We start from the raw sequence: 15530 nt of genomic DNA on the forward strand, positions 1-15530 counted from the left end.
TTGCAAATAAACATTTTGATATGATTCTAGTTTTCTTGGGTTTTCTGTTTCATCTTTCTGCACATTAGAGAATTCTGACACATGAAAGGGAAAAAAAGAAAAGAGGCTTTTATTATCTTATTGCCCATTCACAAAAACACTACTTAAACTTCAGGTTTTAAGAGAGACAGATTAGATTATAAAGGGTTGCTATATTTACCGAACAGGCACAACAGTAAAATGGGTTGTCAGGACAGGGTCACTGCCGAGTTAGCTCCAGGTCTGCATGAAATGACTCACACCCCTGCAAACCCTGGCAGGAGGGACATACTGTAAGTCGGAGCTTTGAACACTTCACACAGGAGTAGGTTTGCTCCCCCCATCATGGGGCTAGGAAGGAACCCAAAGCCTGGATTGGTGATGAAGTGCTTTGCCTGGCTCACCAATGCAGACACCGTGTACCCTGTTTTTTCTCTGAATCGACGTGGGAAGCTGGGGCAGCAGAATATCAGACCCAGCGGATGCAAGGGAATTTTCTTCACTGGTACTCAGAATAAATGGTACAAAGGCAAAACTACTCTCTCACCTGATGCTGCTTTCTGGATCTCCAGGGTTACGGATGTGGGAAGACACTGCATAAGCAAGCAGATTTCCTCGTATGTCATCTTACTGACTGGGATACTGTTGATGGTGGTAATCTCATCTCCTACAGCCATCTTGCCCATTGATCCCTGATGCAATGACAGATCCAAGAAAATTATAAATACACCTCAGAAGCCCTGCCACAGGGGCAAAGATTGCAGGAAAGCAATTAATGGCTTATGAGCAACATTCCCTACTTCACATCACCGCAGATCACAGGTACCACTGCTGTCAGTTTGCCAACAAGTAAATAAAAAGCAGACTGTGCTTTTGCCAGGAGAGGAATTAATGATCAACCTAAACCAGGAAGGTGAAAAGAGCTGCTGGGTTCTCTGAAAGACCAGTATCAGGATGGAGGACACAGCCCTCTTCACTTAAATGAATTGGGATGGATCAGTCCTAGCTTCTTCAGGACTGAAACACTGTCTATCATTTTTGCATTTCATGTATGAATTACATTCCTGGTCACAACCTCCCATTGGACCAATGGAACTCTCCTAAATAACTAAACTGGACAGGCACTGAGGTCTTAAGGTAAAAGCCTAAGTATGTTTCTAAACACTGCACAGTAAGTCAGAGAAAAAGGCAGAAACAGAACCCAGATCCCCAGGTGTCACAGCCCAATTCAAACTGCTTCGACATATCCCCTCTTACTCTAGTGGCCACTAACTAGATTAAAAATGCTACATCCAGCTTTGTACACCAGAGTATCCTCCTTCCTCTTTCTGCATTTTTGCATTTAGGTCAGCAGTTCCACATCCAGCACGAAGCAAGTATCCACACTGGTGCGTGCACGTATGAGACACTGAAGAGCAGTATGTTACTGGTACTTCCATGGCACTTGGAAAACCTGGCTAGCACCTAGGGCCTCCTGGTACTAGATCTGTGTAACACAGGAATATGTGCTTATAAAATAATAAACATTTTTACCACCAGGATTTACTTATTTTGTCTTTGCCTCTGGTAAAAAGAAAGGAAACAGAAGAACAGTATTCCCTCAAAACTCTGACTGTGAGTGGGGATCGGTCCATCTCAGTAGATCTGCCTCTTGACTTTCTTAGTTTCGAATGAGCCAAGGGTGCGCTTCTGAATCAGAAACACTTAATTCAACAGCAGCTTCAAAACAATATGGGATGAGATGTTTTGCCCAACAGAGACAAATATCTCCCTTGCACTTACTCTCAACAGATCACATGCTTAATGATAATAATAATAATAATCATCATCATCATCCCTGCAAAGTGAAAGCAAATCATAAAAAGGCAACCCAAATTAAAAAATTACCATTTCTGCTGCTCCACCTGGCCGCAGCCCTGTGACAACAACCTTTAAGGGCATGGCTTGGATTTCTAAATCCAGGCCGAATGACTCGTGCTCATTGCGAACCAGAGTGACTATTTCACCCTGCCCCTGCCCGGCCCCGTCGGGTGCTTCACATTTCTTGCTGTGAGGGAGTGTTCTGGCAACAGGCTTGTTGTAAGAGCCATGCTCCTCCGTCCTCTGTCTCTGAAGGCTTCGGCACTCAGTGCTCATCATGCTTTTCACTCTCGTGACTGCTCTGTGCTCAAGTTTTGGCGACCTTTTAGATTCGAGTTGTGCTTCCCGGAGCTCCTTCAGACTCAGGCTGCCAAAACGAACTTCAGGCACACTTGAGTAATCAAACGCTATGATGGGGAAGAAAGGAGAGTCAATTTGCTCCAGCGTGCTGTCTGCAGATTCCACGGAGTTGCTGAAGACAGGGGAAGACGTCTCCATGCCACTGTATTTAGGTGACTCGCTGTCCTGGCTTTCATCGTCAATTTCTACAGACGAGGTTGTAATGACAATGCCAGTGTCCTCCTGGCTCTTGGCCCTCTGGCTTCTTTGCAAGTGGGAACCTTCGTCATCATCACTAACATCACCATCATAGAAAACAACCCTCCTCTGTCGATGAAAGGGGCTGCGGGCAGATTTGGGGCTGTCGCTGAGGATGCCAGGTCGGACAGACTCCACGGGCTTGTTGTGAAGGCCGGACGATCTCCCACTAGTTGGAGAAGCCAGACCATTTGCTTTTGCCACTCCTGATTCTCTAGCAGCTAGGAAAAAAAAAAAAGCTATACTTGAATTGCATTTATAGATTATTTTTAATACCATGCATGTGACTGCAGCACAGTACATGTGGTTGTGTTTGCAGGGGAAGCTTAACCTCTCCTCACAAAGGAAAAAAGCAGGTTTTTAATGTCCTCCCTCTAATGACAATAAACAGCAAGAGGGGAAGCAGATAGCTCCACAGTTTATGGGTAATGCCTGAAATCAGTTCATGGCACATCTGGTTCTATTTTCAGTTTATTTCTAAATTATGACTATGACCCAAAGAAGAAAGGGATGCAAATTCATACGTGTATTTTACTTTAAACAACAGAATTTCTTTCACATTTTGCTTAAATCTATGCTCAGGACTGCCTGCATCAACTTACAGAGAGTGAAAAATGCTTTCCTGAACAAAGACACAAGCACATGACAATCAGTTTCAAATTAAAGACTAATAAACCCGAGAACCCTTTCCACATCCTTTTTAGAAAGAACTGCATCTTATTTCGTAGAACAGTTCTTTGTTTTGCTTGGTTTTGTGGGTTTTTTAAAATGTAAAAATGCTTCTAAGCATTAAATAATGAATTTCCAGAGAAAAATAAGCTGTAGACAAAGACATTACTTCAGAAGCACAGGAAAGGAAGAACAAACGTAATATACTTTGAATTTGAAATCAGGTGCATGTCAGTAAGGAAATGTGAGATTCCTTCCCTCAATTACTATGGGGAGAAAGACACATATACAAAATATCTGATACCAAACTGAACATTTGATTGTTTTTACACTGCTACATGTGGCATTTTGAAATTGTGTATTTGAGGTAGCTATGAACACTTTCATTTAAATGTAATCGATCAGATGATCATCAGTCATTTGAAAAAAAAAACCTGCAGCGCTGTCCATCTAGTTTTGGTCAAACCAATCATATAAAGTCATCTGCACATGATCAGAGCAGCAATTTGGGCAAAATACCATGGAAACGGGCATTTATGTGCATTGTTGTAAACCCCTTCCATTTTCCAGAATTTCATATGATCAGCGCTGGCTTGCACTGTGCTGCCAGGTACTTCTTATCAGCACATGAATCACCATAAGCTCTCCTATAAAGCAAACCATCGCTCAGTGACTCTCCCTCCATTAGCCAAATGACCAGACACATTTCCATCGCTTACTCAGGTTGCCAGGAAGAAGAGAGCCATCGTCCAACAAACTGTTTCTGTTCTTCTGACGGAGCTGCTCTTCGTCACAGGAGCCAGTTACAGCATCAGAAAACGGGAGCTGGCTCGTACCGTTGTGCGAGAAGTACTGGGAAAGCTCTGCCTCGGAGCTGACAGATCCCTGCTGAAAAGAAGTGAGCCTGGTGACCAGCCGTCATCAATGGTTAAAAGCCCTGTCTGCATGCAAGCACCACAAACTCCACTCAGATCGCCCTTGTCAATAAAAGAAGTTTAGAGCCAATTTTTAAAATAGAGGACTTGCCAGTATATTGAGAGCCCAACTGTCAAACTTAGATGGGTGAAATGCTGCACATCAATACATTTTTAGGCAGTATAATAAATAAAAAAGGATTCCAAATCCCACTACTTTGCAGATGTGGTTCAATGCAGAAACAAGGGATGAAACCATTCACTTGTGTAATTCCCTTTATACACCTTCTGCACTGAGAGAAGGGAAGGGTTTGTACCTCTGGGCACAGTTTGTATGGCTTCTTGGGCTCTCCCAGGAAAACTAGAGACTTTTCCATTGCAATGGCTATATAGAGAGACCAAGTGCTCAGTCTTCTGCCCACAGGTTCAGGTCTCTCCTGCTAACTTCACCTCTGTGTCCCACAGAGCAGGGGTGCCTTCGAGGTGGCAGGAGGTGGGAGCCCACAGCTTTCTCTGCCATGCTCTGCTCCCAAAGGCTACAGCCACACAGACGAACAGAAGCTTGCTGCTGTCATGATTTAAATGTGTGACGTAAGAAACAAACCCTTTTATGGAGCCCCTGTGACAGGGAAGGAGCACAGAGGTTTGGTTTTGAACTCCTTGATCAAGTAAGAGCTTCAGTAAAAGCTGAATTTGAAGCAGACGCTGTTTTTATTGCATCTAATCCTTTTACCCGGCTTGCTGGCTCCAGGAAGCGTTTCATAGTCCAGCTGAGGGGAGATGAGGTCTCTCCTTGTTTGGCCTTCACACTAGGAGACGGACTTTTTTGTACAGCTCCTGTTAAACACAGCTTAGTTAGATGGCAAAAATTAAAGTTGTGGTCTACATATCCAAACAAGCTCCTCATTCACCTTCTGGGCTGGGGGCTGCATTGAATCCCACTTATTTATTATCTGAATTGCTTTCCTAAAGTGAGATTTATTTAACATTTCACAAGCTCTCCCTCAGATCAGGTGAAACATTATCAGAGAGACACGTTACACCAGCCAGGCCCAGGACAGAGCTATGAACAAGAGATGAGCAGGAGATGGTCTTCCTCACCACTGAAGCATGCTGCTGGCTAGGTGCAACCTCACGAGACAAATTAGCAGCCACTGGCAAGGTCTGCTTCAAAAAAGGTCTTAGCTGACGTAGATATAAAGAGGATAATTACAAATCTAACATTTCTGTCTAAAAATCACCTTACTAGTCACTCGGCCATTGCCAAGAGTTTGCTTTCATCTGTAAGATTTTAGGAAGTGCTAAGTCTGGAGTTCAAAAAACATCAGACAAATGCCAGAGCACACATTTTAACATGACTCCAAAGAGTAAAATGGAGTTAAAACATACAGTCCAGTATGCAATATCTGGACTCTTTCAAATGGGCACAACAATACTCTTCCCCGTCCCCCCCGCCTTCTTCCCCATCTATATGGATAAACGTGCACAGATGGAGTTGATTCCTCCTGTCCTTTCCCTACCAGGACATTGTGCTTCCCATTCATCCTGAAGAGATCTTACAGCAACCACGTCTTGGCAACCCTACTTTCAGATCATGGCAGCCTTGCGAAACAAAGCAAGTAACATGAGCTATAGAGTTGATCCATCTGAACTGGATGTTTTTGCAAAAACTTCTGCAGCAGACAGAGTGATTACACCCCCTAAACTGTTCTGCTCTTTTGAGGGCCTGCAAAATGTCGATGTTGCGGAACCGAGAGCATGTCCTTAAACCTTCCTGCATCTGGAAAAGGACACATGCTGCTACCTGTGACATGAGAGGAGCTGGCATCCTTGCTCTCTCGGTGGGTAGTACGTGCAATTGCTTCATCCATCTCCTGCTCAGAAACCTGAAGTCAAGTGGAAGACAGAGATCAAACTGGGTAGATGAAATGAAGATGAAAGTTTGACCACTTATCATTACAAATACATGATTCATTTCAGATATGCTGCTATTTTTAAAGATGCAGTAAAGAAGACCTAGTTGAGACCTCCTAAAGCCTGGTCCCCTGATTCAGACTACCTCCATGCCACTCTCCTGCAGAAACCAGGAGGCAGAAGCCTGCTGACTTCACGAAGTCCACATCCAAGTGCCACATTATGCAAACAAATAAAACAGCACTAGACTTAAAGAAATCAAATTAAGCCATTACAGCACAATTTTAACTCAATTAAATGCTGTACATTGATTTATTGAGAAAACATTACTTTAAAATAGACAAATGCTGCTTTGTACAAGCATACATCAGCAACAGAGGATATTCTACACTTAACCTACCGGAAGAATACCAGACTTCCTGAGATATTAGCTGTCTTTCTAATTTTCATTTCTCCTTGCTTTTAAAAAGAAAACCTAAATCAGTAATTGGTAATTAATGTTTCTCTGATTTAAGAATAAATACTGGATTACCATATTTGCTAATTTTGTCCTGAATTGCTGCCATGCACTTCATTCTTATTACTGGAAAACTCCATATAATTTTATAACAGGAACAACTAGTCTGCAGGAATATAGGTTTAAAAACAGAAAGCAAGTTAATTCTGTCAAAAATTATTTCTATGCACATTGCTTTACATGAATTAAAATTCAGCATAAATAGAGACTAGAAACTTGAATCTTCCTGACCCATGAAGATTTGAAAGATTCCTAAGCAAACTCAGCAGTTTAAACATAGTTTAAATGCCACATTCACTCAGAATAACAAGAAGAAAGAAAATTTTGTGGTATTTCTCTTGGAAGTACATGAAAACACCAAAGTGAACATATTCAGCAACAAAATGTTCTGTGGACCTTTTGTGCCATAAAATGAGACATTAACTATAAAAATGTCTAAAACAACATGAGCCTTTGTAGAAATACATCTCTGTTTTCAGCCTGTGGCATGACCTTACAGCAAACCAAAAGCCTCCGGGCTCCTGGGGCACAGGGAGTTCCTACAGGACATGGACCAAGCCCTCTGAGTATGCTCCAGGACCTTTACACAAACCTTTGGGTACAAGATGTCCCAAGCGTAAAACTAGGTGCTGGGCAGACTGCCGTATTTGTTTAGTTAACCAAAAATCCACACTTCTGCAAGCTCTGCCAATTTTGGTTTTTAGCATCCTCTATGCCTCAGGCAGATCAAACTGGAGAGGGACAAGCTAATTCCTAATTACAATCTGCAGGCTGGGGTATTACTAAGAGCTAATAAAATATAATAAAATAAACTAAAATACCCCCCACACTTCTGTAGATCCCCCACTGCTGTCAGAAGAAAGGTGACAGTGACATAACGATAAATATGGGTCCCCATATGGACACTGCTTCAGAGATTCAACTATGAGGGACTGTGGATTCAATACTGCCTGGGGAGAAGAAAAGCCTTAGGGTCTCTCCAGCTCAACTTCAAGTTTTCCTAGCATTTCTTGGCAAAGGATTTGTTGTCATTTTAAATATCACTTATGGAAAACTGAATAGAAGCCACTTAATAGTTTCCCTCTGTTACTGAGTAATGGCAAGCAATTAGCTCAACTCAGTTCATCTTCTCAGCAGATACCTGGTTAGGTCACTCATCGGCTTTCAAGCCACCACCACAGCAAGATGAAGGACGGAGGAGAGAGGGCAGGCTCCACTCCACGGAGTCTTTATTTCATGCTATTTACAGACTCTCCAAAATGTCTGTATGTCCTAAGAATGCAATCAAATCGAACCATTGTGCTGGCTCAGCACAGCATGCAGACTCCCTAGAAATACTGTTATCTTAGGCTATAAGCCCAATTCTTAGCCCCTCCATGCTTACCTTTAGCTCACAGAACCATAGCGTCTTTCTTTTTAGCAGCATAAGGCCTCACATAATGATAATACACTTTGGTCAGTAGACCCCTATTTGTCTATTGTTTGTATATTTGATTTAGCAGAAAATACACAATTAATTATAAAATAAGAAACCTGAGTTCCCCTAGATATGGATTTATTAAGGCCTCCATTTGTAGTTACAAGTTCAAAAGTCAGAGCTCCCTGGACCCACTAATACAAATATTTTTACAGCTTCATTCCTGTTTAAACAGGAAGATTTTGTACACTCATGAAATTCTTTGAAACACTGAAATAAAAGAAGTTGTTATTCCCTATAGCTTGGTTAAAAGGCTTTTATCTTCTATCATCAATTTTTAAAAATTGCTTGAAAATACTCACTTTGTAAACACAGCCTTATTTCCAAATTGCCCTTGCACAGATTTCACAGTAGCAGTACATTCCAGATTCTCACATTTTAATTCCTGAAGGAAAACTTTGATCTTTGGACAGATTTTACTTTTTTAAAAACAGTATTCCTACTACTTTATTATAGTTGATCAGTTCAATCTGTTGATATTTATATTCCTGGCCCTAAATTATATTCTACTCAAAGACAAACTATCTGCAAAATAACTCTAAGGAGGAAGAGGACTTGTGCCATATTTGTGTTGCCACTTGGTCCAAGTACCGAGAAAGATGGGAACACTTCACTCAAGTAGTTCCAGGAACATTGCATTTCATCAGTGGGTGACTAAGTGAAAAGCAGCAGGGACAGTCCAGCATTGCTACAGCTTACAAAACTGGAAGGCATCATTATAATCCTGATTTATTGCACAACACATGCCATAGAGAGAAAAATCCAATATTCTTCATTTGCTGCTTTCCCGACAGCAAGACTCAAATTACAGCACCAGATGAAAACAACCCAGATACATTAACACATTCTCTCCTCACCTTTGGGTTAGGATGCCGGCTAATGATAAGGCTGACCGGACCAGGACCACATTCACTCAGGATGGCGTAGGCTTCACTTAAAGCTGCGTGACGCAGGCTCACTGAATCTGCTTCCAGTATCTGGTCACCCCGACTGCACAGGGACATAGAGCCAGTTAATCACAACCGTCTTTAACAAAAACATTCATGCTTTCAACTGATGGCCAAGCTTTTTCAAAGATACAAGTGTCTGGAAAAGATCTGACTTGCAAAGAAACCAGTCTTGCTCTTGCTCCCAGTGATGTGAATACTTTATGTCCTGCTCACTTCGTGAGGGAGGTCCAGAGATCCCTTCTGCACTTACCGTAAGTGCTACAAACCCTGTTAAATCAACAGAGAAAATTTGCTGCATTTGGACCAGGGTGAAAGCAAACTTCAATTCCAGTTCTGCATTCAGATACTTGTTGAGCACAGAAGAGGAAAAATTAGATTCAGATGGGCTATTCCTTCCCATCATATTAAATTACTTAACACAAACACTGATAAGAAATTAATGATTTCAATATGAGTTTATGAAATGACTCCAGGAAAAAATTGAGCACGATAAGCCTGTATTTGCTTCAAATTAACATATAGAACCCATTTAAAAGACAAAAAGAAAAAATAAAAACCTCTGAAAGGAAAGCATGGATTGTTTAGTTTTCTTTTTCCAATTTCTTAACTCTTGCACATGGTGCTCAGACATCTGGAACTATTCAAAAGAAAAGATCATCAACTAGGGATATCATTAAAGCATTCTCCATAATTCCTAAAGCATTTGCTTTAAATAGACATTCTCAAACAATCTACTACTGCTGATTTAAGCTGGGCTACTTGTGACAATGGAAATGAGTTTGCACTGTGAGTCCACACGCCAAAGGCAAAAAGGCAATTGCACGTGGCAGCCTTCAGTAACCTGTACCTCTGGTACAGGCTAGGAAAGTAAAGGGTGACCTATCAGTTGTGTCATCATGCCACTGCTCTGCCCGCCTTTTAGATTTAAACAGCTATTAGACACTACACAAATGGAGTCACACAGGCACATGATTGAAAGGGGGAGCTCAGATACGGAGGAGCTGGATTCAAACCTCTCCTGGTATTGCAAAGCCAGTATTTGATTAATGAAGTTTTCCAAAAATCAAAACCATCCTGTAAGTTTTGGCTCATGGAGCCATAAACCGCTGATGGGACTACAGAAGCAATGTCTCAAAGAAGCAAGCTAGAAATCTGGGAAGCATGCCTGGATATAATCAATCACTTAAACCTAATAAACGATACAGCTGTTACATACAGACGCAACCAGCACTGCAATCTTTTCCAAAGAGGCTTATAAGAAAGCCAGTTAGCATTAAGTACTGTCTCCTATAGGCATTTGGATATATATGGTAGGAACTTTCAAGGGTTTTGGCAGGGACGCCACCATAAAATTATCTTCTTTCCTTGTTAGAAAAAAATCAAATTGGTCTATCACAGTTTTCCTGGTGAGCAAGGAAACAGAAGGCACTCTCTACCCATGTGAAAGCAAGGCATTTGCTCAGCCTCTCTGCACCAGTGTTCACACCACAAGCTCAGTGCGAATCGCATGGTCTTCAGCGCAGCCTCCCCTCCCGAGCAGTGCTCCCAGCACACACCAGCATTTATGCAGGCATGCAGAAAGGTGGAGGATTTCCTCCAATGGTATTTAAAAATGATGGCCTCCAGGAGAGGACCAGCAAATAACTTTCTGTCACTTAATCCAACATAAAGCACAAGGGAACCCTGGGAACATTGCTTCTCTCTCTTACGGTTCCTTAAAGACATCCAAACTCCATGACAGAGTAAATGAGATGGGCAGGTCAGCCTGCAGCCATCCTGCCAGGCAGACAGTAAGGGCAGAAAAACGCTGCTGCAGGCATGAGCACGGTCAGCTCCAAGAACATCTCCCCTAGCCCTTTTTAAGAGTTTCAGGTGACTGAGCTTTTAGCAGAGCTCTGCAAACTTCCTCACAATCTGGGGTCTCTGGCTGCAGCTCTGATAAAAAGACATGAGGCTGCACGTCTTTTGCTCCCCTTTCTCAAAGGGTGCTATTAGGCTCAGTTTTCTGTATAGAGAATTAAAAAAAACCAAACCCAAACTTTAATGATTATGCTGCTTCCAGCACACAGAATAATGTTTCCTGGGTATTTAATACCACTTTGGAATGTCTTTATTTAAATGTTTTCTTTTTGGTGAACTCTTAAATATAAATCCCCTCCCTGCTACAACAACCAATTGCTGAAAACAAATTCTCAATCGATTTTAATGTAAAACCACTCCAGCATATTTCTGCTTTAACTAACCTTAATCTGCCATCCATTTTAGCCACTGATCCTGGGGCCAGGCTGTGAATGTATATCCCTGGAGAACTGTTTTCCAGCGTGAGACAACAGGCACCAATGCCAAGCCCAACCCCTGGCTCTGTGAAAAACAAAAAGTACAAAGAAAAGTAGCAGATTGTAATCACACAGGACACACAAGTGTTTGTGTTCCCACATCCCATCCGAGACCAAGACTCATGTATTGTTTCAGGGCTGGCCTTAGGTGCCGTCAGTCAGGAAGCAAAGACCAAGTGGAAATCAGGATTGAAAATATCTGATTCTGACTCTTTTCTGAGATCCATCACTCCCAGCAAATTTTCAGTGTGCCGTGGGAACCGCCTGGAAATGTCACACAAGGTCTGATCTGGTCCAAGGCATAAAGGAGTGGGGGCAGCAATCCAATAAAGATGTCACTTAAAATTATTGCACAAAACATGAGCACAGAAGATGCTGCCAACTGTACTGCTCTCTTTTGTTAAATACCTGCATGGCATCCCTCAGCACAGAGGCACAAAGAAAGTGAGGCATTATCTCCGGTTCAATGATTACCTCTGTCCACTTTCGCCTTTGCTTTCCTTCAGGTAACAGCATTCCTAAAGTAGGAATTGCTGGACATCTTACCTTCTCCCTCCAAATTTTTAATCCAACCTTTAAAATCAGCATATTTTAAGCCTTTAAAATAGACGTATTTGTCCCACCACACACCATATGGTCGAAGTTTATCGTGTGCAATTACAGATAATCACAGCAACCCTCAGGCAGGAGTTCAAACAGCTCATCTGGGCAATTTCGAGCACCCTGCGTGGCTTTGCCTTCCCCAGAGCTGCCCTTTACAAGAAGGGCATGGCCATTTGGGCTCCCAAGAGGCTGATTCACATTTTTCCTGGTATCTCACAGCCTCCCCCTTTCAGCAGGACGGACACTGACTGCTACCCGTAAGAGTCTCCTGACACTGGAGCAGCAAAGTGTGGCAGGGAGAACTCTTCAGAGGTTTTTGCATCAGAGGATGTTTTTCTCCCCCATCCTGTGGTTTCAGATCAGACCGACATGGGTAGGTGCCCTGGATATTAGAGCCTCTAGCCTATTCCCAAAAAACTCCCCTAAGAAGCAAGGATTCATTCTCCAAGCCCATTTCAATGGACACCCACCTTTATTGAGCGTCACATCCATGACAATCCTGTCCTTCGGGCCAGGTCCTTTGCGGCTGGAGGAGGAACTGTCTGTCTCGTCAGGGCCGGGGACCAGCGTGGCACCGCTGGCGCTGGAGCTGGGGGAGCTGGAGCGGCTCAGCAAGGTTGGAGTCGCGCAGGGCGTGAGGCTGGGGCTGCGCAGCCGTGTGCGCACTGTCAGGGTCACCACTCCTTTCTTGAGTTGCTGGAGAGACATCAGAGAGCCCCAATAAGGTGACACGATACACCAATATTTGCCAGTAAACCTGCATACAGTAATTCGTGGAAGCAAAAGAATATAAAGCCCAGGGTGCCAAATGGCACTGAACAGAACCATGAATCTCCCCTGTAGTACATCTATGTTACCTTAAACCTATGAATGGCCTCCTGATGGGTCAGCCCTTGTAGAGACTCTCCATTAACTTCTAGGATTTCATCCCCTGGTAATTAGATGAAAAAAAATTAAGTCAGGAATATACAGACTGTAGAAATGTAAAAAACTCTTCCTGTACATAAGGCAACCCGTTACTGTAAGGATTCCAATTAAATGTTCAGTAAAAAGCCTTTTACTGTTCTCAGTTTATTTTCACTTGTCCTAATGCCTTTACAAGTTAGTAGTGATGAATTAGCAAAGTAAAGATTGCTCTTCAGCAGAGATCCTTAGCTTGGCATTCTCATACTAACAAACAAGCTGAAAACACTATGGATTTTAACTGAAGTCTGAAAATAGATGCTCATAACATGAAGTCCAAAGGGACTACAAAACTCCCTTTCTTTTGTATGTATCAACAGGATAAACAAGAATCTAAGTGAAACACTACAGCACATCACTCCAAAGCCTGTTCACAGAAAACTGGCCTTGCTGCAGAAAGCAAGTGTATCCTCTTACTAAATGCCTGTGGATGGAGAAGCAAGTAGCCCACACACTGCGATGGCAAATGCCCTTCTCACCCCAAAGAACATGCCCCATCACATTTCTACCTGCTTCTGGGCTGTGGGTCTTACTACTTACACCCAGCTGTGTTGATCTACCTTCATTTTATTAGAAGGAGGGCAGAGTGAGCAGGATGCAGATCTACTTTCTGCATTTTTACTTGCATCTGTGCAAAATTAGATGGGGCGATGCCATCAGCCAAGTCTACCCCTCTTCTCCTTTCCTTGCCCCAGTTAAGGGAAAAAAAAACCAAAGTATGAGAGCCCTGAATAGCCTGCAAAGGCATGCTGGGTTTATGGGACAGCTGCTACTTATTGGCTTCCCGTGGCGAGTGCACAACCTATGCTGCAGAGATGCGAGCTTCCCTCTGGCAGTAAGTGTGAGAGTTGGCACCAAAAGCAGCCTCAAATACAACAAGTGTGATGAGATGTAACGAGGGGAATGATGATATGAGAAGGAGAGAAGTAACACAGGAGCAGCTTGAGAGAAGTAACACAGAAGCAGCTTTCTGCGGATAAGAAGTAGCCGAACTCCTGCAGAAGAGTTGTAAACTACTGCTTTAAACTCATGGTCACTTTGTACTTTCAGCAGTGCATAAGCGTCTGTCTGTCTGGCATGGGAGCACTCGGATCAGAGTGCAAACACAAACAGAACAGTCTATAAGTCCAGCTCAGAGATCACGACTGGAAAAGCAGTAACAAAATCAGGATGTATCTGCTTCTCTAACCAGCTGGGTGATCTTACTGCCAACCCCATCCTTCCTCTTCCCTTTTTCTAGTTATGACTCTTACTTGTTGATTCATGTCAGAATCATACCAAGAGATCGCAAGAGGCCAAAACAGCCTCTCCCAAGTATGTCCCTCTCTGTATAACCCCTTCCTGGACCAGCACAATTAAAGCAGATGTTTGTTGGATAGATATGTTTCACTGCTATCAATGACCCTCTCCACCTGAAGAATTGCAGCTTATGGTTTGAGCAAATAAAGTTCACTGAAAAGGAAGGGAAAAAAACCCGCCAACATTATGTTGTAGTTTCCCCTTCTCAATATACAATATAATCAAGTTAACTGCTATGAATTATCTTCCCCAGGATGGACAAACAGGGTGTGTTACATCCTCCACAGCCTCTTGCTGATGGCCAAGTGCCTAAATAAAGCTGTACTTGAATTTCTCTGCTGGACTGAAATAATATCCCACGGTGATCCTTTATTTGCAGTTGGATTCTCTCTACCACACCTTCTTTAAGCCTTCCATCAGCAGCCGCTGCTCCATTTGGGAATATGGTCTTCACAAAAATCCCCATGCGTCCACGAGCAGAATCCTGACCTCCCACAATGCTGAATCCAAGACCCTACAGAAAAGGGAGAAGACACACAGCTGGCACCTTACTCTATTATCACCTGTGTGAGAAAGGCTGCCGATAATGTACAAGACAAAGAAAAGATGAAAAACTAATACCTGCTGCTGAATCACACTGCCATCTTACCTCTGCTTGCATTTCCTGATTTACTTTCACTCTAATATCATTATTTACTTTCACTCTAATATCAACACACTTAGCATCCCCAAAAAAGTAGCAGCAGGCACCTTAAGCTAAAAGGCAAAAATGCTATTTCAAGGTATTTTTTTTTTAAACACTGGGTCAATGGATTTATGTTATCCTATTCCCATTTTAAAAACTGTAACACATTGCTCTTAAATTGACAGACAGTAGATTCCCACCCCTGAGATCTATATCCAGGATTAACTGTAGTTTTCTCTGCTGTCACAGATCCTGCATTTCCTCAGGAAAAGGAAAAGCTTAAGAACATGACATAAGGTCAGTGCTGTAATGTCAGGAATGTAGCTGGAAGGGGGCTGGCGTGGGGGGACTGCCATGCACATGTACATTTTTAATTATTCTGGAGACATGTACCACGTTGTATTTAAATAAATCTACATCAATACATTCCCCAGGGCTCCATCTGTTAGCTCTTGCCCCTGCGCTGCCCCGGCTGGCTGTGGGACCGTCTTGCGAAGCTGATCAGGGAACAGATGAGCACAGCAGAACTCCCCCTTCTGCTGAGTTATTTCCCAACCGAATCACTTCCTTGATTCATTCCCCCCCCACTCATATTTCTCCTCTTGTCACCGCTGTACATATATTTTACAGAATAAAGAGAAAAGTCACTGACCAGGTGGACAAGGGAAGTGGAAAACTGTTGTGCTTCAGTGGTCTGAAGCCACGGTTATTATTAGCGCCTCAGGCAG

At 42.8% G+C, this 15530-nt stretch overlaps 1 protein-coding gene across 1 annotated transcript in view; it reads right to left on the reverse strand.

Moving 5' to 3' along the window:
• Window positions 1-15530, reverse strand: part of PDZD2 (PDZ domain containing 2) — a 142214-nt gene that overhangs the window by 20081 nt on the left and 106603 nt on the right. Inside the window, exons 9-18 of the mRNA XM_059834322.1 lie at window positions 14517-14631; window positions 12713-12786; window positions 12326-12551; window positions 11160-11277; window positions 8824-8956; window positions 5863-5944; window positions 4792-4895; window positions 3864-4032; window positions 1906-2696; window positions 566-710 (exon numbers count right to left, since the gene is read on the reverse strand). Coding sequence (XP_059690305.1) covers window positions 566-710; window positions 1906-2696; window positions 3864-4032; window positions 4792-4895; window positions 5863-5944; window positions 8824-8956; window positions 11160-11277; window positions 12326-12551; window positions 12713-12786; window positions 14517-14631 — 1957 coding nt within the window. The remainder of the gene's footprint in view (window positions 1-565; window positions 711-1905; window positions 2697-3863; window positions 4033-4791; window positions 4896-5862; window positions 5945-8823; window positions 8957-11159; window positions 11278-12325; window positions 12552-12712; window positions 12787-14516; window positions 14632-15530) is intronic.

The sequence above is a fragment of the Gavia stellata genome, chromosome Z (genome assembly GCF_030936135.1).
Source record: "Gavia stellata isolate bGavSte3 chromosome Z, bGavSte3.hap2, whole genome shotgun sequence".
Taxonomy (NCBI): Eukaryota; Metazoa; Chordata; class Aves; order Gaviiformes; family Gaviidae; genus Gavia; species Gavia stellata.